Source organism: Pseudorasbora parva, chromosome 3 (genome assembly GCF_024679245.1).
Source record: "Pseudorasbora parva isolate DD20220531a chromosome 3, ASM2467924v1, whole genome shotgun sequence".
Taxonomy (NCBI): Eukaryota; Metazoa; Chordata; class Actinopteri; order Cypriniformes; family Gobionidae; genus Pseudorasbora; species Pseudorasbora parva.
In genome coordinates, this window is record NC_090174.1 from 33,855,021 (window position 1) to 33,876,680 (window position 21,660).

Genomic DNA, 21,660 nt, shown 5'->3' on the forward strand with positions numbered 1-21,660 from the left:
TAGACCTCCTAAACAACTTCTGTCAGTCATGGGCTCTGTCAGTTAACCCCAAAAAAGACTAAAATAATGATTTTCCAAAAAATACCCAACCGCCAAGACCAACATCATAATTTCAAATTAAACCATGCCCCTCGAACACACACAGGATTACACTTACCTCAGCATAAATATTAGCAACACAGGAAATTTGTAAAAAGCTGTTAAGGACTTGAGAGAAAACGCACGGAGAGCTTTTTATGGTATTGAGAGAAATATAAAATTTGACATCCAAATAATGAAGTCAGTAATAGAGCCCATCGCGCTGTGCGGGAGTGAAGTCTGGGGTCCGCTCTCAGACCAAGAGTTTTCTACATGGGACAAACACCCAATAGAGACTCCGCAAACAGAGCCATGCAAAATCTTGCTACGAGTTCAGCGCAAAACCCCAAATAATGCCTGAGCAGAATTAGGACTATAGTCCCTTGTGATAACCGTTCAAAAAAGAGCCATTAAATTCCATGGCCACTTAAAAAATAGTGATGAACAGACCCTCAATCACAAAGCCCTGACCTACCGAGAGCTGAAGCCAGAAAACAACGCCCTCGGCCGACTGGTCTTAGAGCTGGCGTCACAAACTGACAATCAGAGGTGGACAGTAACTAAGTACATTTACTTGAGTACTGTACTTAAGTACACTTTTTGAGTATCTGTACTTTACTTGAGTTTATTTTTTCTGGAAACTTATGACTTTTACTTCACTATATTTCAAAGACAAATATCATACTTTTTACTCTACTACATTTCTATCAAGGTCCTCGAAGTCGAAAGTAGCTTCTGTAGCAGCTTTGGGTTTTTGCATAAAGCCTTTCAGGAATCACTCTTGTAGGCTCACGTGAAGTTCAATGATTTCACAGTATTTTTTGATAGTAAAATGGAAGAAAATGGATGTCAAAATGTTAATTTTGTTGAGTATTTACATAAACAAAGTTGATTATGTCTTAAGTTAAGGTTAACAGTTGGAAAATATCAGATGTGTATCAGTGTATTGGATCTGTGTGTTCGGCCTTAAAGTGACAACGCTTTGTAAAGGGTTTTGTAACTTTTATACAAGTATTTAAATTAGTTTAAGTTAGTCGTATGCTAGGATGTGGGATGGAGTATCACTGACTGGTTTAAACCACTATGATGGCATAGTGAGCATTTATACAACAGTAATAAAATAATGCGTTGACATAAAAAAAGAAATTTACTTTTATTACTTAAGTACTTTTGAAAACAAATACGTCTATACTTTTACTTAAGTAAAAATCAGTTTTTACAACTTTTGCTTGTAACAGAGTAATATTTGACCAGCAGTACTTTTACTTTTACTTAAGTAATGAAGTTGTGTACTTTGTCCACCTCTGCTGACAGTAAAAACATAACCAGACCAAACCAAATCATTAAAACACAAAAATAAAAATACCTCAAACATTGCAGACGCAACAGAGAAACAGTAAATTGGAATGCTATTTGGCAATAAACAGAAAATATGAATTGGCAGGATACCCGAGTTAAGTGAGCGACCCTAAGCTGAGGAAAGTCCTGAGCATGTACAGACTCAATGAACACAGTCTGAGCATAGAGACAGGCAGACACAGACAGACCTGGCTGCCGAAGGACGAGCGGCTGTGTCCTCACTGCACAGAGAAGCAGCTGGAAACAGAGCTACACTTCTTGACATTCTGCCCCAATTATAAAAAAATTAGAGACACATTCTATCCCCTTTTCACAACCCATCAGAAAGACTTCCTTCAAAAATCAAATATGGACAAACTCCCACTCCTGCTAGGAGAAAGCCCAGAGAACGCAAACCTGGCTGCCAGATACGTGAAGTCCTGTCACGACAAAAGGGCCTCCAGCAGGACAGAGCTAACAACTATTTTCATGTAATTTTATTTTATTTGTATTATTATTTATTTCGTATAGTGTTATGAATGCTTTGGCAATGTAAAGATTTCTTTCAACATGCCAATAAAGCTATTTGAATCTTGAGAGAGAGAGAGAGAGAGAGAGCTATGAACAGAGCATAAAAACTGATACTGTTAAAAGACCTACAAAAGAACACATCATAGAAATGCCAGTAGAAACCACCCTAAATTCAGATGCAACCATTGCTCCTGAAATATAAGAGAAGCATAAATATGAAAAGGGTCTCCAGTAGTGTTTGTTTTATTAGAGGAGAAATGTAACAATATCATCCATCCTTCATACATCCATGAATGTTGTACTAGCATGTAGTTAGTCCTGATAAAACAAACGAAACACTGAAAAACAGTTAAAAACAGTCGCTCAAACAAACACACGCTCAGATCAAGCCAGATGTTCCAACCCTCAAAAAGACAGGCACAGATGCTTCAGCAGTGGTGAGACTTCCTGTGTTTTCCAGGCATTTGGTAAGGTTTGTCTCATGCACAGCACTCTCACAGTATGTGTGTCTTTCAAAAGGGGGAGATGTTCCAGTCTCTTACTCCTCCCTCATGGGAACTTCTTCTAGAGTTACTATTGCCTCCAAGGAGCCAGTGCTGTAATGCTGCAACGTTGTTATGGAGATGACAGTGTGCAGTAAGAAGAGAACAAGCACACACAGTTTCAATTTACTGCCATGAAGACGATTTGTACAAGACACTGCTCCTGATGATAATCTCCTATGCAAAGAAAATGAGCCCGGGAGGCGTGTCAGAGCACACGCAGCGCCTACAGCGGAGTCACACCCACTCCATCTGACATCACAGCAGTCTGGACCCTGACTGGTCAAATACTCCTCTTCAAACCCTGATGAGAAAGAGAGAAACACTGGCTTAGAATAGGACAAAATACAGTACACAGAGCCAATGGCTCTTAGGAGTTGATTCATTTTAGTGAATCAAAAACAAACATTTATGAATGAATATCTTGTTCTTCATCGTAAAATCACAAATACTTGCAAATCAGCTGGAAGACTTTTTCTGACTCACTCACTGAACAGCAATCATTTCGTCATGTCCAGCTTCATTTTAGAATGATTTCTTTACTATATATATATATATAGCATATATACTATTTCTATTACTTTAAGTAATTTTATTATGTGCTTTTGTCTTATTTATTAGTTATTGTTAATAATATTATATATATATATATATTAAGTAAACACGCACGCACGCACGCACGCACGCGCGCACGCGCACACACACACACACACACACACACACACACACACACACACACACACACACACACACACACACACACACACACACACAGTCTTGTTCAAAATAATAGCAGTACAATATGACTAACCAGAATAATCAAGGTTTTTAGTATATTTTTTATTGCTACGTGGCAAACAAGTTACCAGTAGGTTCAGTAGATTCTCAGAAAACAAATGAGACCCAGCATTCATGATATGCACGCTCTTAAGGCTGTGCAATTGGGCAATTAGTTGAATTAGTTGAAAGGGGTGTGTTCAAAAAATAGCAGTGTGGCATTCAATCACTGAGGTCATCAATTTTGTGAAGAAACAGGTGTGAATCAGGTGGCCCCTATTTAAGGATGAAGCCAACACTTGTTGAACATGCATTTGAAAGCTGAGGAAAATGGGTCGTTCAAGACATTGTTCAGAAGAACAGCGTACTTTGATTAAAAAGTTGATTACAGAGGGGAAAACCTATAAAGAGGTGCAAAAAATGATAGGCTGTTCAGCTAAAATGATCTCCAATGCCTTAAAATGGAGAGCAAAACCAGAGAGACGTGGAAGAAAATGGAAGACAACCATCAAAATGGATAGAAGAATGACCAGAATGGCAAAGGCTCAGCCAATGATCACCTCCAGGATGATCAAAGACAGTCTGGAGTTACCTGTAAGTACTGTGACAGTTAGAAGACGTCTGTGTGAAGCTAATCTATTTTCAAGAATCCCCCGCAAAGTCCCTCTGTTAAAAAAAAGGCATGTGCAGAAGAGGTTACAATTTGCCAAAGAACACATCAACTGGCCTAAAGAGAAATGGAGGAACATTTTGTGGACTGATGAGAGTAAAATTGTTCTTTTTGGGTCCAAGGGCCACAGGCAGTTTGTGAGACGACCCCCAAACTCTGAATTCAAGCCACAGTACACAGTGAAGACAGTGAAGCATGGAGGTGCAAGCATCATGATATGGGCATGTTTCTCCTACTATGGTGTTGGGCCTATTTATCGCATACCAGGGATCATGGATCAGTTTGCATATGTTAAAATACTTGAAGAGGTCATGTTGCCCTATGCTGAAGAGGACATGCCCTTGAAACGGTTGTTTCAACAAGACAATGACCCAAAACACACTAGTAAACGGGCAAAGTCTTGGTTCCAAACCAACAAAATTAATGTTATGGAGTGGCCAGCCCAATCTCCAGACCTTAATCCAATTGAGAACTTGTGGGGTGATATCAAAAATGCTGTTTCTGAAGCAAAACCAAGAAATGTGAATGAATTGTGGAATGTTGTTAAAGAATCATGGAGTGGAATAACAGCTGAGAGGTGCCACAAGTTGGTTGACTCCATGCCACACAGATGTCAAGCAGTTTTAAAAAACTGTGGTCATACAACTAAATATTAGTTTAGTGATTCACAGGATTGCTAAATCCCAGAAAAAAAAAATGTTTGTACAAAATAGTTTTGAGTTTGTACAGTCAAAGGTAGACACTGCTATTTTTTTTAACACACCCCTTTCAACTAATTGCCCAATTGCACAGCCTTAAGAGCGTGCATATCATGAATGCTGGGTCTTGTTTGTTTTCTGACAATCTACTGAACCTACTGGTAACTTGTTTGCCACGTAGCAATAAAAAATATACTAAAAACCTTGATTATTCTGGTTAGTCACATTGTACTGCTATTATTTTGAACAAGACTGTACATATATATATATATATATATATATATATATATATATATATATATATATATATTTATATATATATATATATATATATATATATATATATATATATATATATATATATATATATATATGTGTGTGTGTGTGTGTGTGTGTGTGTGTGTGTGTGTGTGTGTGTGTGTGTGTGTGTGTGTGTGTGTGTGTGTGTGTGTTTACTTAATATTAACTTTAATTTATCTTATCAACACTTCTAATTAAAATTTTTGTGTTTTTTGTTAGTATTATTTAGGTTAGTGTTTTAATGTGTGTGTGTGTAAAACACTGATTATCTCCATCACGGCACCTGTTAGTGGGTGGGATATATTAGGCAGCAAGTTAATTTTTTGTCCTCAGATTTGATGCATTAGAAGCAGGAAAAATAGGCAAGCGTAAGGATTTGAGCGAGTTTGACAAGAGGAAAATTGTGATGGCTAGATGATTGGGTCAGAGCATCTCCAAAACAGCTGCTCTTGTGGGGTAATCCTGGTCTGCAGTGGTCAGTATCTATCAAAAGTGGTCCAAGGATGGAACAGTTGTGAACCAGTGACAGGGTCATGGGTGGCCAAAGTTCATTGATGCTCGTGGGGAGCGAAGGCTGGACCGTGTGGTCCGATCAAACAACAGATGAGCTACTGTAGCTCAAATGGCTTCAGAATTTAATGCTTGTTCTGATAAAAAGGTGTCAGAATACACAGTGCATCTCAGTTTGTTGTGTATGGGGCTGCATAGCCGCAGACCAGTGCCTATGCTGACCCCTGTCCACCGCCGAAAGGCACCAACAGGCACATGAGCATCCGAACTGGACCACAAAGCAATGGAAGAAGTTGGCCTGGTCTGATCATTCACGTTTTCTTTTACATCATGTAGATGGCCAGGTGTGTGTCCGGCGCTTACCTGGGAACAAATGGCACCGGGATGCACCATAGGAAGAAAGCAAGCCCAATGCTTTGGGCAATGTTCTGCTGGAAAACCTTGGGTCCTGCCATCCATGTGGATTTTACTTTGACACTTACCACCTACCTAAGTATTGTTCCAGATCATGTACACCCTTTCATGGAAATGTCTGTGTCTATGGTCTCTTTCAGCAGGATAATGCGCCCTGCCACAAAACAAAAAATAATTCAGGAATGGTTTGCACAACAATGAGTTTGTGTTGATTTGGCCTCCAAATTCCCAAATTCTAGATCTCAATCCAATCGAGCATCTTTGGGATGTGCTGAAAAAAAAGTCCATCCAAGGAGGCCCCACCCTACCAACTTAGAGGACTTAAAGGATCTGCTGCTAACATCTTGGTGCCAGATACCACAACACACCTTCAGGGGTCTAATGGAGTCCATGCCTTGATGGATCAGGGCTGTTTTGGCAGCAAAAGGGGGACCAACATATTGTTGAAGTGGAATGAAATTTATTGGATATTTCAAACTTTTTTAACAAATCAAAAACTGAAAAATTGGGCTTGCAAAATTATTCTGCCCCTTTCCATTTAAGTGCAGAAAACTCTCTCCAGAAGTTCAGTGAGGATCTCTGAATGATCCAATGTTGACCTAAATGACTAATGATGATAAATAGAATCCACCTGTGTGTAATCAAGTCTCCGTATAAACTGTGATAGTCTCAGAGGTCCGTTTAAAGCGCAGAGAGCATCATGAGGAACAAGGAACACACCAGGCAGGTCCGAGATACTGTTGTGGAGAAGTTTAAAGCCGGATTTGGATACAAAAAGATTTCCCAAGCTTTAAACACCCCAAGGAGCACTGTGCAAGCGATAATATTGAAATGGAAGGAGTATTAGACCACTGCAAATCTACCAAGACCTGGCCGTCCCTCTAAACTTTTAGCTCATACAAGGAGAAGACTGATCAGAGATGCAGCCAAGAGGAACCATGATCACTCTGGATGAACTGCAGAGATCTACAGCTGAGGTGGGAGACTCTGTCCATAGGACAACAATCAGTCGTATACTGCACAAATCTGGCCTTTATGGAAGAGTGGCAAGAAGAAAGCCATTTCTTTAAGATAGCCATAAAAAGTGTAGTTTAAAGTTTGCCACAAGCCACCTGGGAGACACACCAAACATGTGGAAGAAGGTGTTCTGGTCAGATAAAACCAAAATTGAACTTTTTGGCAACAATGCAAAACGTTAACGTTATACATTCTGGAAGAAAACCTGATGGAGTCTGCAAAAGACCTGAGACTGGGACGGAGATTTGTCTTCCAACAAGACAATGATCCAAAACATAAAGAAAAATCTACAATGGAATGGTTCAAAAATAAACATTTCCAGGTGTTAGAATGGCCAAGTCAAAGTCCAGACCTGAATCCAATCGAGAATCTGTGGAAAGAACTGAAAACTGCTGTTCACAAACGCTCTCCATTCAACCTCACTGAGCTCGAGCTGTTCTGCAAAGAGGAATGGGCAAAAATTTCAGTCTCTCGATGTGCAAAACTGATATATTTAAAGTCTGTCATCCTTTACCCACCCTCAAGTTGTTTCAAACCTGTATGAATTTCTTTCTTCAGCTGAACACAAGGGAAGATTTTTTGAAGAATGTCAGTAACCAAACAGTTAACTGGAGCCATTGACTTCCATAGTAGGGGGGAAAAAATACTATGGAAGTCAATGGCTCCAGTTAACTGTTTGGTTACTGACATTCTTCAAAATATCTTCCCTTGTGTTCAGCTGAAGAAAGAAATTTATACAGGTTTGAAACAACTTGAGGGTGAGTAAAGGATGACAGAATTTTCATTTTAAAGTGAACTATCCCTTTAACTTAAGGGGGCAGAATAATTTTGCACGCCCAATTTTTCAGTTTTTGATTTGTTAAAAAAGTTTGACATTTCTAATAAATTTCGTTCCACTTTATGATTGTGTCCCACTTGTTGTCGATTCTTCACAAAAAATTAGTTTTACATCATTATGTTTGAAGCCTGAAATGTGGCAAAAGTTCGCAAAGTTCAAGGGGACGAATACTTTCGCAAGGCACTGTATGTATATATATATATATATATCATACAAAATGCATGTTTTTTTTATTTAGTACTGTCCTAAACAAGATATTGTACATAAAGATGTTTACATATAGTAAAAAAAGCTTAATTTATAAAAATGACCTTGTTCAAAAGTTTACTTATCCTTCATACTTAATACTGTACGTCGTTACCTGGATGATCGATGTGTTGATCCAGCATCTTTTGCATATTTGATGTTTGAATGATTTTGAGATCAATCTTTTCATACTGAGGATAACTGAGGGAAACTTTTGAACAGGATGAAGATGTCCACATTTTTATTATTTTGTTTTAAGCTCCACTGTGTAACTTTTTTAATTTATTCTTAGCTAAAAACAGTTCTTTCAGAAATATATGTGCTCATTAATGTATATTTACTTCTTTCAAGTAATAAAGTATTCTCGTACGTTTATAATATGCCATTGAAAATACATACGGGTGAGTGGTTCGAATGCTGGTCACCATGTTACCCCTCCATCTTGAAAGTACATTAGCCAAAGAGGGACATACTCAAAAATTCAAGCTTCGCCTTTTGCATTTTAACACTCGATGGCACCGTGTCGAATGTGAAGAGGGGGATTGCCATGTTAATCTTGGACTAAATCGGCCACCGTAGGAGTTAAAACGAAATCAGAATTGAGAGGAACAGAAACGTCTCAGGTTACGTATGTAACCCTAGTTCCCTGAGGGAACGAGACGCTGCGTCGAAACGCTGTGAGAACGCCTCTGCGTTAATGCGTCGTGAAGCGCCTGTAGAACCATTCCATCGGAAAAAAGATCGATCGTCGCCGACGTGATGACGTCGCCGACGTGATGACGTCATCAACCGGAGACTATAAAAGGTCCGCGAACACAAACAGGAACTAGCTTCTGATAAAGCCTGAAGTAAGTGATCACGGACACGCCGGGAGTATGGCAGAGCGACGCAGCGTCTCGTTCCCTCAGGGAACTAGGGTTACATACGTAACCTGAGACGTTCCCTTTCGGGGAACTCGAGCTGCGTCGAAACGCTGTGAGAACGCTTATACCCACATCGCCATAGGACCAAGTGTCTCGTATGTGTGAAGCCGAAGCGCACACGGTTACGAGAGTACCTGTGCCCCAACTGTAGATGCCAGGTCTAGTTCATAGAACCTGACGAAAGTTAAAGGAGACGACCATCCGGCCGCGTTTACAAATATCGTGGAGGGACGCCCCCGAAAAGTGCTTAAGAAGCAGCCATACCCCTGGTTGAATGCGTCCGGACAGCCAGTGGAGACTGCTGCCCGGCCGCCTCATAAGCAAGTGAGATGGCCTCGACCACTCACTTGCTCATCCTCTGCTTAGATACTGGGGCCCCTTCTTAGGGGGCCCGAAACAGACAAACAGCTGATCAGTTTTCCTCCACAGGGCAGCTCTGTGGACATAGTATCTAGTGCTCTAACAGGGCACAGCAGATTAATCTTCCTGGTCTGACGTCGTGAAAGGAGGAGGACAGAATGCTTGAAGAGTAATGGGGCCCCGTGGGCTCGTAGGAACCTTGGGGACATAACCCGGCCTGGGATGAGAAAACCCCGGCGCAAACTCTAGACATGAGTGCATAACAGGCCTCAACCTTAAAGTGCCACGGAGGAAACGTGTAATCAGAGGGTGTCTTCCCAAGACACTCCACCCAAAGGGACGTGGACGGCACCCAAGGCCGCCACGTACGCCTCTATTGTGGAGGGGGTCAACCCTGCCGAGAACCTCGCCTGCAGAAACTCCAGCACTGTACCAACCGGGCAGTTAACTGGGTCCCACTGGCGTTTTCTGCACCATGCTGAGAAAAGTTTCCCTTTCAGAGCGTACAGTTTCCTCGTGGACGGAGCTCTGGAGTGAAGGATGGTCTCTACGACCTCGGCCGAGAGACCTTCCTCTATGAGCCTAGCCCCCTCAGAGGCCAGGCCCACAGTTTCCACATCTCTGGGCGTGGGTGCAGGAATCTCCCGCCCGCCTGAGAGAGTAGATCCCTCCTGGTCGGAATCTCCATCGGAGAGCCTTCCAGGAAAGATATCAGGTCCGAAAACCATACTCGGGTCGGCCAGTACGGAGCCACTAGGAGTACCTGGGCCCCGTCCCGGCGTACCCTCTCCAGAACTCCTGGAAGCAAGACAATCGGGGGGAAGGCGTACAGAGGTAGCCTCGGCCACCCCTGTACCATGGCATCCACCCCAGCGGGGCTGGATGGGTCAGAGAAACTACTGCGGGCAGTGAGAACTCTCCGCCGAAGCAAATAGCTCCCATATACCTTCCATAGGAGCTCCACCACTTCTGGGTGGAGTCTCCATTCCCCGGGCCTCGGCCCCTGCCTCGACAGGCTGTCTGCTTCCTGATTCAGGACCCCCGGGATATATACTGCTCTGACTGACAGCAATTTCCCTTGGGCCCACAGGAGGATCCGATGTGCCAATTGTCCAACGGACGGGACCTCAGACCCCCCTGGTGATTTATATAGACGACCACCGATGTGTTGTCTGCACATGGTGGCCCCTTGAGGTCGGGCAGGAACTGTTTCAATGCAAGAAACACTGCGAGCATCTCTAGCCGATTTACGTGCCAGTGCCGCTGATGTTCCTGCCATAGACCCTGGGATGAGCGACCACTCATGGTCGCCCCCCCAGCCCGTGAGAGAGGCATCTGTCGTTAGCGTTACGCGACGAACATGAGCCCCCAACACGGGACCCTGAGCGGGTTTTTCCACATGACCAGAGCACGTAGGCATCGCCGCGTGACTTTGATCGTGCGGAGCGGATTTCCCCTCGGGGAGAACCCTTTTGTTTTGAGCCACCACTGCAGTGGCCTCATGTACAGTAGGCCAAAAGATATCACGTTGGACGCTGCTGCCATGAGACCTAACAGTTTCTGGAACCGTTTCACAGTGACGGCTCGGCCTAGCTTCTGTTCTTTGGCGGCTGCCAGGATCGATGCTATGCGTGTTGGCGATAATTGCGCCCGCATAATTACCGAGTCCCAGTTCACACCTAGAAAAGTGGTTCTCTGAGCCGGAGAAAGCACACTCTTCTTGGCGTTCAGCCTCAACCCCAGCTTCGACATATGGGCGAGAACAGCATCTCGATGCTGAACCGCCATCTGCTCTGTATTCGCTAGAATCAGCCAGTCGTCGATATAGTTCAGTATGCGGATGCCCTGTAGACGCAGCGGCGCCAGAGCTGCATCCACACACTTGGTGAACGTGCGGGGTGACAGTGCTAGACCGAAGGGAAGTACACGATATTGGTATGCCTCTCCCCCGAAGGCAAACCTCAGGAACTTCCTGTGATGTGAAAGGATGGAGACATGAAAATACGCATCTTTGAGGTCTATGGTGACAAACCAATCCTCCGATTTGACCTGCGCTACAATCTGTCTGAGTGTAAGCATCTTGAATTTGAGCTTGGCCACCGAGCGATTCAATAGCCGCAGATCTAATATCGGGCGTAAGTCCCCATCCTTCTTCGGCACGATGAAGTAACGGCTATAAAAGCCAGACTCCCTGCTGGGAGGGGGAACCCTCTCTATAGCCCCTTTTTGCAGGAGTGTCTCTACTTCCTGTGCCATTACCAGAGCCTGCTCCGGGCCCACCTCTGTAGGTAGGACACCGCAGAAAGGAGGTGGCCGACTTCTGAACTGAATGGCGTACCCCTTTTCTATTATCTGCAGGACCCACTGAGATATATTCGATAGACGTTTCCACTCGTCTAGAAAATCTACTAAGGGAACCAGACTCTCGAGGCTGGCCTCTGGTGTATTTTGAGCAACAAGCACAGTGCCCTGAAGCGGCGGAGCGGCAGGGAACGACTGACTTGACTGCTCGGGAGCCCCCCGAAGGGGGAGCGGACCACCCTCGAGTGGCCCGCGGGGACCGTCTGCGCCCCGGCATTGCGGCGGGGTTGGCAGCGCGGCCCCCAGAGGGCGCTGCAGGACAACGGGTACCGTAGGCAGAGGTAAACACCGTTTCCCTTCGGAGGGGACTACCCTCAGCGTCCTTTTGTTTCCCCTGCCCTCCGAGGAGGGGGCGGACCACCCTCAGGTGGCCCGCGGAGACCCTCTGCGCCCCGACATTGCGGCGGGGTTGGCAGCGCGGCCCCTTGAGGGTACCGAAGGAAGACGGGTACCGTATGCTGAGGTAAGCACCGTCTTCCCACGGAGGGGAAACTAAGGGAACCAGCCTCTCGAGGCTGGCCTCTGGTGTAATTTGAGCAGCGAGTGCAGTGCCCTGAAACGGCGAACCGGCAGGGAACACCTGACCTGACTGCTCGCATGCCCTCCGAGGAGGGGGCGGACCACCCTCAGGTGGCCCGCGGAGACCCTCTGCGCCCTGACATTGCGGCGGGGTTAGCAGCGCGGCCCCCTGTGGGCACCGAAGGAAGACGGGTACCGTGTGCTGAGGTAAGCACCGATTTCCTTCGGAGGGGAAATGCCAGGGACGATGCAGCTGAAGGCGAGAGATAGCTCGCAAGCGTCTCTTCGATCTTCGGCATCGCCCCATAACCATAGTGTCTCAGCCCAAATATATTACTATATGCAGATGTATGTGGGCTGAACTCTCTATATGATACCGCTTGTTTCCTCCATGACCTAGACACCTCGGTGTGCAGGTCAGGGAAGAATGGCAGGACGTTGATGCTTTTCACGAGAGGGCAGGAATCGCTCATCTAATTTCGTTCTCTCTGATTTCGATGGGATTCAGATATTTCAGCCAGCCAGTCATTTTATATTTAACCTGGCCACAGCTCTCGTGAGAACCTCAACTCACTAGCGGGTGACTGAAGTGGCGAGTCTTCAGTCGCGATGCTCTCAACGTCCACCTCCTCAGAGCTGGATAGTTGGAGCATCGGTGCCCCGCCCAGGGAGGAAGAGACCGCAGAGCGGGCTTCCAAACCCCGAGACGAGACACTGGACGATACAGGTGAGGGCTGAGATAAGGCCGGGCCCGTCTCAAACCCCTCTGTAAAGTCCACTTTTTTTTTTTTTTTTCACTCGCAGGGGACTGAAGTGGCGAATCTTCAGTCGCGATGCTCTCAACGTCCACCTCCTCGGAGCTGGATAGTTGGAGCACCGGCGGCTCTCTCGGGGGGGAAGAAACCGCAATGCGTGCTTCCAAGCCCCGAGAAGAACCGCTGGATGGAGCAGGTGAGGGCAGAGATAAGGCAGTGCCCGTCTCAAACCCCTCTGCAACATCCAATTGTGAACCCCACGACTGCAGCCTCCGCTCTGCCTCGGCAGCAGCGGGACCAGAGCCGCGGGGAACACGAGCCGAGGCACCCTCCTCGAAGAGTGCCCGGCGGGAGCGCAGCGTTCTCAGTGGCATACGCTCACAGTGCTCGCAAGCAGCCCCCTCGAGGGCTGCCTGGGCATGCTGCGCTCCCAAGCATGCAACACAGAGAAGATGTGTGTCCCCGCCCGTGATGTAGCGTGGGCAGGGAGGAACACACTTTCTGAAATTGCTGCTTTCACTCGCCATTTCTATCTATTTTATTTTCTCTTTTTTCTGTTAATATATGAAATATTTAACAAAAGGGTGGAAAATCTCTGATAATAGACAGACAAAAACACCAAATAGACAGACAGGTTCACACAGATCGCTTACTGAAGGCACAGAAGCTAGTTCCTGTTTGTGTTCGCGGACCTTTTATAGTCTCCGGTTGATGACGTCATCACGTCGGCGACGTCATCACGTCGGCGACGATCGATCTTTTTTCCGATGGAATGGTTCTACAGGCGCTTCACGACGCATTAACGCAGAGGCGTTCTCACAGCGTTTCGACGCAGCTCGAGTTCCCCGAAAGGGAACTATTATTCACTGGTTGATCATATACCTTTTCACCGCTAGATGGGCGAAAATATCACACAGTGTAGCTTTAAGTATCTTTTTTTTTAATCTCCATTTAGTACTGCTCTTCAGAAGCAACAGAAGATACTGACATGTTTCCCTGAAGACAAATCAAATACAATTTACTTTGATCTTCAAATTCAGACAAATTTCAACCCCGGCTCTTAATGCATCCTGTTTTCTTCTGGAATATCAGTGAATGTTTGAACCTTTTTTGTTTAAGTCCCAGTGTGAAACTTCTCAGTGTGACTTCTCAGTGTGAAAAGATGGATCTAAAAATCATAGTCACTGCTGGAAACGGTTCAAATATGCAAAAGATGCTGTAAAACTGAAGAAATTGCAGGACCTGGAGGATTTTTCTGAAGCACGTTGGGCAGTTTATCTGCTCAGCACAAATAAGGGTCTCAAGAAGAACCATCACAAAACAAGAAAAACAACCGTGGACCATCAAGGGAACGACTCAGTATTAAGAATGAAGGGTTCATAAACTTTTGAATGGGTAATTTTTTATAAATTCAGCTATTGGACTATATGTAAACATCTTTTATGTAAAATATCTTATTTAGGACAGTACTAAATAAAAAAATAACTTGCATTTTGTATGATCCCCCTTATATTGTTAAAATTATCCACATTTTATCAGTGGTATTTTATCCCCAATTTTTTTTTTTTCTTCCATTTATTATTTAATTGAATTTGGCAGTTTGTACTTTCCAAAAATTTGAATAATTCAACTTCAGCTGGAAATTCAAACAAGAACCAATCAAAAGCATCAGAATAGCATCGCTTTACTAAATAATATGTAATCTGGGTACATGTAAAAGTTGCTCCAAACCTTGCTCCAAAGGTTAAAAAGACTTGTTACAAAATCCTGTTTAGGAAATAGCCACAGGGGAATTTTTACATAAGATATTTCAGTTTGTTTGTTCTTTCATGAAACTCTTAAAAATATTTGTTTAATGTATTGTGATTTACCTCAAAATTTTTGGTGAATGTTTTAATTGGTGTAATTGATATTTAATTGGTGGATTCTATAAAATATTCTGTTTTTGATTAATATATTAAATCCCCATTTTAGTGCTGTCCAGAATTTTAAGTCATGAGTCCATTCCATTTAAAATCTTGTTTGGATCTTGGATGTTATAAGTTATGAGAAAGGTATATTCTTTACTCCACTATGTTAACTATGCAATAAAATGTATAAAAACACGTTATAATGCTAAACATTTATATTTTAAAGAATTTTAAAGAATTCAAATTTCTACTTTCCATTTCAATTTCTATTTCAATCTTTTTGTTCATCAAAAAATCCTGACAAAAACACCTCCACACATTCACATGTCTATAAGCAGCACAATCATTTTGAGCTTTGTTATGTGCAGGCTTGACTTGATAATCCACATACAAGAGGCTTGATGCCGACAAACAAAGAAATAACATTTAATAAACACAAGGAATCACAACGAGAAACATCCAAAACAAAATGTGAACACAAAGACCACAAACTGAAGATAACTGAGGTTTTAGGGCACATTTACAGCAAAATACTAAAAACAGAGAGGGCTTTTCTCCCATAAAGACAACAATGTTCTCAAAACGATTCCCGTTCACAAGAATCCGTAAAAACGGCTAAAACGCTGTGTTATGCTGTCAGGCCAGTAGTAGGTGATGTCACTTTGTAAAGAAACATCATGTACATATAGACTGAACAGGTAAAACGCATATGCATGACGTCACCGTACCAAATCAGCGTTTTTGTTGTGTACATTGAGATGATAACAGTATCATTTTCAAAAATTTGTACTTTTGTGAAAGCACCCATTTAAAAACGTTTCCAGGCAGACAAAATGTATAAATGAACGGCCAAAACGTATAAAATGTTTTCAGTTTTGATTTGAAAACAGCCCCTTATATACAAAAGATGAAGGGCAGGTGCAGATGATATGTTGTCATGGTAACAAATGAGGGGATGCTATGGAAACAAACAAGAAAGCACTGGAAACAAGGGAAACAGGACCTAAACCACAGGACCTGAACATATGCACAAGACATAGGAATGTCAAAGTAAGAGTCCATCAAACAGGGAATTCTTACTAATAATAATAATAAAAAGAAGAAGAAGAAGGAGGAGAAGGAGGAGGAGGAGGAGGAGGAAGAGAAGAAGAAGAAGCAGAAGAAGAAATGTTTGTGTAGTAACAGAGTAACATGAGTAAAAGATTTTTAAACATTCAATTAGAAATTTTTTTTTTGAAATAGTTGTGAATGTGATATTTTACAATATTACTGTTTTACTGTATTTTTGATCAGCTGTGAGCATAAGATACCTCTTTTAAAAACACTAAGAAACCTTACAGACTCAAATTTTAACCTGTGGTGTTTATTATATTTTTTTATTTATAACATATATTTTGGTGTATATTGTTATTATTAATATTATCATTGCTACTATTATTATTACTCATCAATATATAATTTAAAAAACATGTAATTAAATGGCACAATTAAATGTAATTAAAGTTTCCCAAATGAGCAAAACATGTGAATACACATATTTATGAGTGTTAAACACTTTAGAAATTTGGCATTTGAACTCATTTGAACAAGCAAACAAGAAGGCTTCATAAGGATTTGGAAACAAGAGCAAAAAAAGCATATGTTATATTGTGTCTGAATGCTAGATGTGGCTCGGCGCCTAGTCCTTTGTCCGAACTTAGCCTTACACTACTTGAAAAACTCGAAACCAAAGTGGACCATGGGCAAAAAAGTTATTCTTTTGGAAAACAGTGGAAAAACCCCCAAGACTGTGGCTATAGTCAGTCACTCTTGCACAAAAGACTCTGTGTTGTGATATTTCACAATATTAATGTTTTTACTGTATTTTTGATCAGTCGTAGTAAGCGTAAGAGACCACTTTCAAAAACATCAAGAAAGCTGTTGGAAAGCATAACAGAACTTAAGGGAACACTTAAATTAAGGGAAAATACTTAATGACAGACTAATGTTCCTTGAAGGGTTAGTTCATCCAAAATAAAATATATATTACTCTCCTTCATGTCATTCCAAACCTGTAAGACCTTCTTCGGAACACAAATGAAGATATTATGATGAAATCCGAGAGCTCTCTGACCCCTGAGAGCAATTTAATAAACAATTTTAATTAAACAATTTTGAAAGCAATTTAATAAACACGTTCAAGGCCCAGAATAGTAGAAAAGACACCATTAAAACAGTCCATGTGACTCCAGTGGTTTAACCTTAATTTTTTAAAGCAACAAGAACAACCAAAAATAATGACTTTATTTAACAATTTCGTTCTAGCCCTTTCCAGTCTCCTATGCAGTTGTGAATAGCGCAGCGCTTTCGAATTCTATGGCAGCCGATGCTGTTCATAAGCACCACAGCACATGCGGGTGATGATGACGCAGGGGTTGAATTGTTTTTACGCTCCCACCACGCGCTGCGCATAGGGCACCAAGTGCTGAGGGGGGCACCACAAGAAATGTCTCTCTTGTTTCTTCAGTAGAACACAAATGAAGATTTTTAACAACAACCCGTTGCTGTTTGCCAGTCATATAATGCATGTGAATGGGTAACAATTCTATAAGAGCAAAAAAAACAAAAAAAACATGCTTGGACAACATGCACAAAGAGCCCTATGGCTCATGACGACACATTGATATTTTAAGACACAAAACGATCGGTTTGTGTGAGAAATCAATGCTGGTATTTTTATATATATATTTTTTTTTACCTCAAATAGAATGCTATATCCAACAGCCGTGAACGCCCTTCACTTCAGGTAATGAAGGTCCGGCATCTTTTACATGTAAAGACATCACTCCCGTATACACGATCTGGTGAAATTTACGCCAACGCCAGAAGTGAATCTCGTACACAACATCAGAGTGTGTATATTGACCTTCATTATTGGAAAGGAAGTGCGTTCCAGGCTGTTGGATATACCGTTCTATTTGAGGTAAAAATTATATATATATATATATAGCTCGATTTCTCACACAAACTTATAAGGGTGTAAGAAAATATTGATACACGTGAGTATTTGCGATATTATGTTTGTATCGATTCTCAAAAACACTGTATTGATATTTATATATTTACATCCAAGATGCAGGGCTTTGCGTTCCATTTAAACCACAGATTGTATACAACCCAACCACTAGATGGTAGTGTTATCTCAGAACGTAACTGACGCGGAGCCGGAGAAGCGCAAGGTGAATGTGTGAGCATTAGCAAACCTCACAAGATAGAATTATTCGGCTCCCGTGGTTAACAGAGCTGAAGTGTGGACTCATTTTGGCTTCAGCTACAAACAAGCCACTAAGGAAATCGACAAGAGTCATTTTGTTTGCAAAATAGGCCAAGTTACAATCCAGTACTCGGGAAACATTGAATTTGGAGAGCCGGCTTAACATACCGACATCATCCACGCTGCTGAGAAGCATTTCGATAGAATATAGAACATTTTCCTCTCAGTAACAAAAGAAACACGCTAAAACTGACAGCGGTGGCAGCAGAATAAAAGCATCTGATCATAGCGATGTGGATATGGACGCACCAGGTCTGCAGATCAGTAGCCTACTTGAAATGGCACTTTGTACATAAGACTGCGTGAAAGAAAACAGCTTTACAGTATTAAATATAAAACAAACAGTCATTCAGTCATGGAAGAGACTATGCACTTTCTGTTGCTAAATAGTTAAGAAATGAAAAACTGCTATACTGTAAACCTTTAAAACATGTAGATTAAAGAATCCTGCAGTCACTTTACTGTTTCCCTTTACTTAGATTACACAAAATAGTGATTAGCATATATAAATGATACTGTATTAATTAAATAAAACAGTTACTTGTCATGTTTTATGCATATGGTTGTGTTCTTTATTCTTTTAAATGAATCTTTCTAAAAAAATCAATAAAAAAAATCTTACAGTATTGTAATATATCGTATTGTAACCCCTGTATCATGATACGTATTGTATTGCCAGATTCTTGGCTTAAAGCCTGGCTAATGCCAGATTCTTGGCAATACAGCCCTACAAACAGATCGTTTTGTCTTAAGATATCAATGTGTCGTCATGAGCCATAGGGCTCTTTGTGCATGTTGGAGGTTGGCGTTAAAAATCTTCATTTGTGTTCTACTGAAGAAACAAAGACACCATGTTGGATGCTCTAGGCGAAGCAGATAAACATCAAATTAAAATTTTGGGTGAACTATCCCTTTAACCTTATAATTTAAGGTTTTCTTAACTTAAGGGCTTTCACGCAACAGGGCCCAGACTGTTGCCACAAAGTTGAAAGGAAACAAATCTGTACATTTACTGCAATAAAAGGGGTTGTCCATATAGTTGAGCCTTATAGTGTATGTACTGTGTTACCTGCGTTGACTGACGTTTACCTGCACAGAGAAAGCTGGGCAGGCCGGCATACAGCAGACGGTCGTTGTCAGGTAGGATAAAGGGGCAGCTGGCTGTGACCTCGCCACAGTAGTGCCTGCACGGGAGCCACCTTACACACTGCCGTTGGGGAACCGGAAAATATTCCGCACAAAGCCAGGCTTTATACACTGCCTGAAACACAAATATTACCAAGCATGTTTTTTAAACCATCTACACAACCTCATCCAAATTGTTGCTGGTAGTAAATAAAAAAAAGAGCCTCTCACCTGACACAGATGTGTTTGCGCGCGCACTGAGTAGTCATCCGCCATGTATTTGCGCGTAAGGATGTCAAACTCCTCGTATTTTTCCTGAGCGTGTTGGTCGAGTCGGATGTACGCGTGAACACAAGCGCTGCACACGTCCCCGTCCTCCGGTCCGCCGCTGAACAGGTCACGAATGACACGCGCTAAGCTGCAGTTGAGCCCGTCCGGGCTGGCCATGCTCTCCAGCAGGTCCGCTATTGTGAGCGCGTCGCAAAACGACAAACTCAAATTCCGGAAGTACTCCAAAAACGCGTGTGGCGACACCGTGGGCACCGGTACGGAATAGGAAGAGCTCACCGAGCCGCTCTTCTGTCGGTAAAGCGTAGAGCACGCGGACTCCAGAGGCGCGCGGCGCCGCGCATCAGCCTCCACGCACTCTGGCCCGTTTTCTGTCAGATTGCTCAAGAGGACCCCGCAGTCCTCATCGCGAAGGCCCGTCTGGGCATCGTGACTCGCGTTGCTCCATGTCCTCCGGTGAGCCCGGTCTCTCGAGTGGAGCTTGCCTCCCGCGCAGAGCCAGAGGTGATCGGACAGGAGCGCCGTGAAAAAGAGCAGCGATGCGAGGCTCATGCGCCATCTCTGCACCTTCTCCGGCTCACAGCACGGTTTGTCGATGGGTTCGGTCACGCGGCAGATCTCTAACTCGGCGTCAAGTTTCCTTCCACAACGCCAGGCACCCGTGATCATATTTTAGAGGGGGAGACAAAGCGCGAGCTCACACGGGCGGGTCTCCTCCGCAATATTCCCCACCGCGGCGTTTACATGATGGCTCGAAGCATCCTTTCACCTACTGCTCAAAATGAATCTGCACTGCAAACACCTGCGTCTGAATTACCGAGAAAGTGCATGATAAAGCACATGCCGCGAGACTCCATCACCTACCCCGCATCTCCTTGACAAAACATCGTACGCTGCTGTGTCTTTCTAATTCACGGGCATCTCTGAGGCGGCGGGGTGAAGAGCTCGTGCGCGTTTGTCTGTCTGTAGGGGGCTTGTCATCTTTCCGTGGTCTCCTTCACTCTGTCGCCATCTTCGCTCGCACTCAGCCGAACCCTGAGATGTTTTAATTAAACGCGGGGGTGTGGCGCGTGCGCTGTGGCGCGCATCCTTGCCTCCTCCATTGAAACTTCATTCACTATGCGCTCACCATTCAACAGCGCGCATTGTTGCCCACCCCTCGAGGAATCACCCCTCTCGCCTTCCTCAGGCGAGCAGAGCGCAGAGCATCGTCACAGCACTGAGGAAATATGTGCCTTCCATTGTCTTCCGGTATTTTACGCTTTGGATACCAATTGGTTTTATCATTGGAACCAGGCACTGTAACATGTTAACTGACAGGTTTATTCATTCTTATTTTATAATAGTTTTCTTGTAATTTATAATGATTTAATACTGTATTATATATTTAACATTTTGACTGGTAAATATATTAATCAGTTTTATATCACCTAAATAACCCCTCACACATATTGTTCTGCGGGTAAAAAAACTAGAACATTTTCTACATGGCAAAAAACAAAAAAGACTTTCCTTAACAGCTGGAGTACCATACAAATGTTTTGGAGAAGTAGGGATGAATGGATTTCTTATCAAATATGTATGTGAAATACTCTGAAAATTGATTACATTTAACCTGGAAAAAGAACATATTTTATACAAAATTTACTATTTACTTTACTATTTACTATTTAAATTTACTTTACTATTTTAACTGATGTTGTGTTCAATTTTTTGTTCTACTATTTTCTGTAAGGGGGTCTAGAGATTGATAAATAAATAAGCTTGTACAGTCTATTTACTCTAGATGGCGGTATAAACCTAAATAAGAGACACCAGTGCGAAACTTGGCAGCAGTAGCAGAGAAAACAACGTGGACTGAGGGCCTCTGGAAAGCGTTGAGAGGAAAGGGTGGGATTTATCATCTGGACTTTTGATCCTGTGCTATATAAGCCTTAAGGGACTAGGTGCGTTTCTGGGGCCGAGCTCTTTCCAGATCTTTTACTGGTTTTAAATAAACTCTAGAGCATTTGCAAGCCCTGCAGGGCTTATAAAAGAGTTAGTATTCTCCTCAAACAGCATGTGTTTTGAGTGCTTTTGTAAAAGAGAGATGACTAGGGCTCCTCTGACTTCTTTTCATCCGGAAATCAATGTTGAAGTTTGAGGTC

At 42.9% G+C, this 21,660-nt stretch overlaps 1 protein-coding gene across 1 annotated transcript; it reads right to left on the bottom strand.

Moving 5' to 3' along the window:
* Positions 1 to 2,097: 2,097 nt before the first annotated feature.
* On the bottom strand, positions 2,098 to 21,263 carry nalf2 (NALCN channel auxiliary factor 2). The gene is made up of 3 exons (XM_067440132.1): positions 19,457 to 21,263; positions 19,190 to 19,361; positions 2,098 to 2,793 (listed from the first exon to the last, which is right to left on the bottom strand). The coding sequence occupies exons 1-3, from the start codon at positions 20,180 to 20,182 to the stop codon at positions 2,486 to 2,488; spliced, it is 1,206 nt and encodes a 401-aa protein (XP_067296233.1). The 5' UTR covers positions 20,183 to 21,263; the 3' UTR covers positions 2,098 to 2,485.
* Positions 21,264 to 21,660: the final 397 nt, after the last annotated feature.

Bases quoted from the DNA above. Each gene is read 5' to 3' on its own strand.
- nalf2 (XM_067440132.1), bottom strand. From the start codon at position 20,182: ATGATCACGGGTGCCTGGCGTTGTGGAAGGAAACTTGACGCCGAGTTA. The intron at 19,362-19,456 runs GTGAGAGGCTCT...TTTGTGTTTCAG, and splicing joins CGCAAACACATCTGTGTCAG to GCAGTGTATAAAGCCTGGCT. The intron at 2,794-19,189 runs GTAAACGTCAGT...CTTTCTCATCAG, and splicing joins GCCCAGCTTTCTCTGTGCAG to GGTTTGAAGAGGAGTATTTG.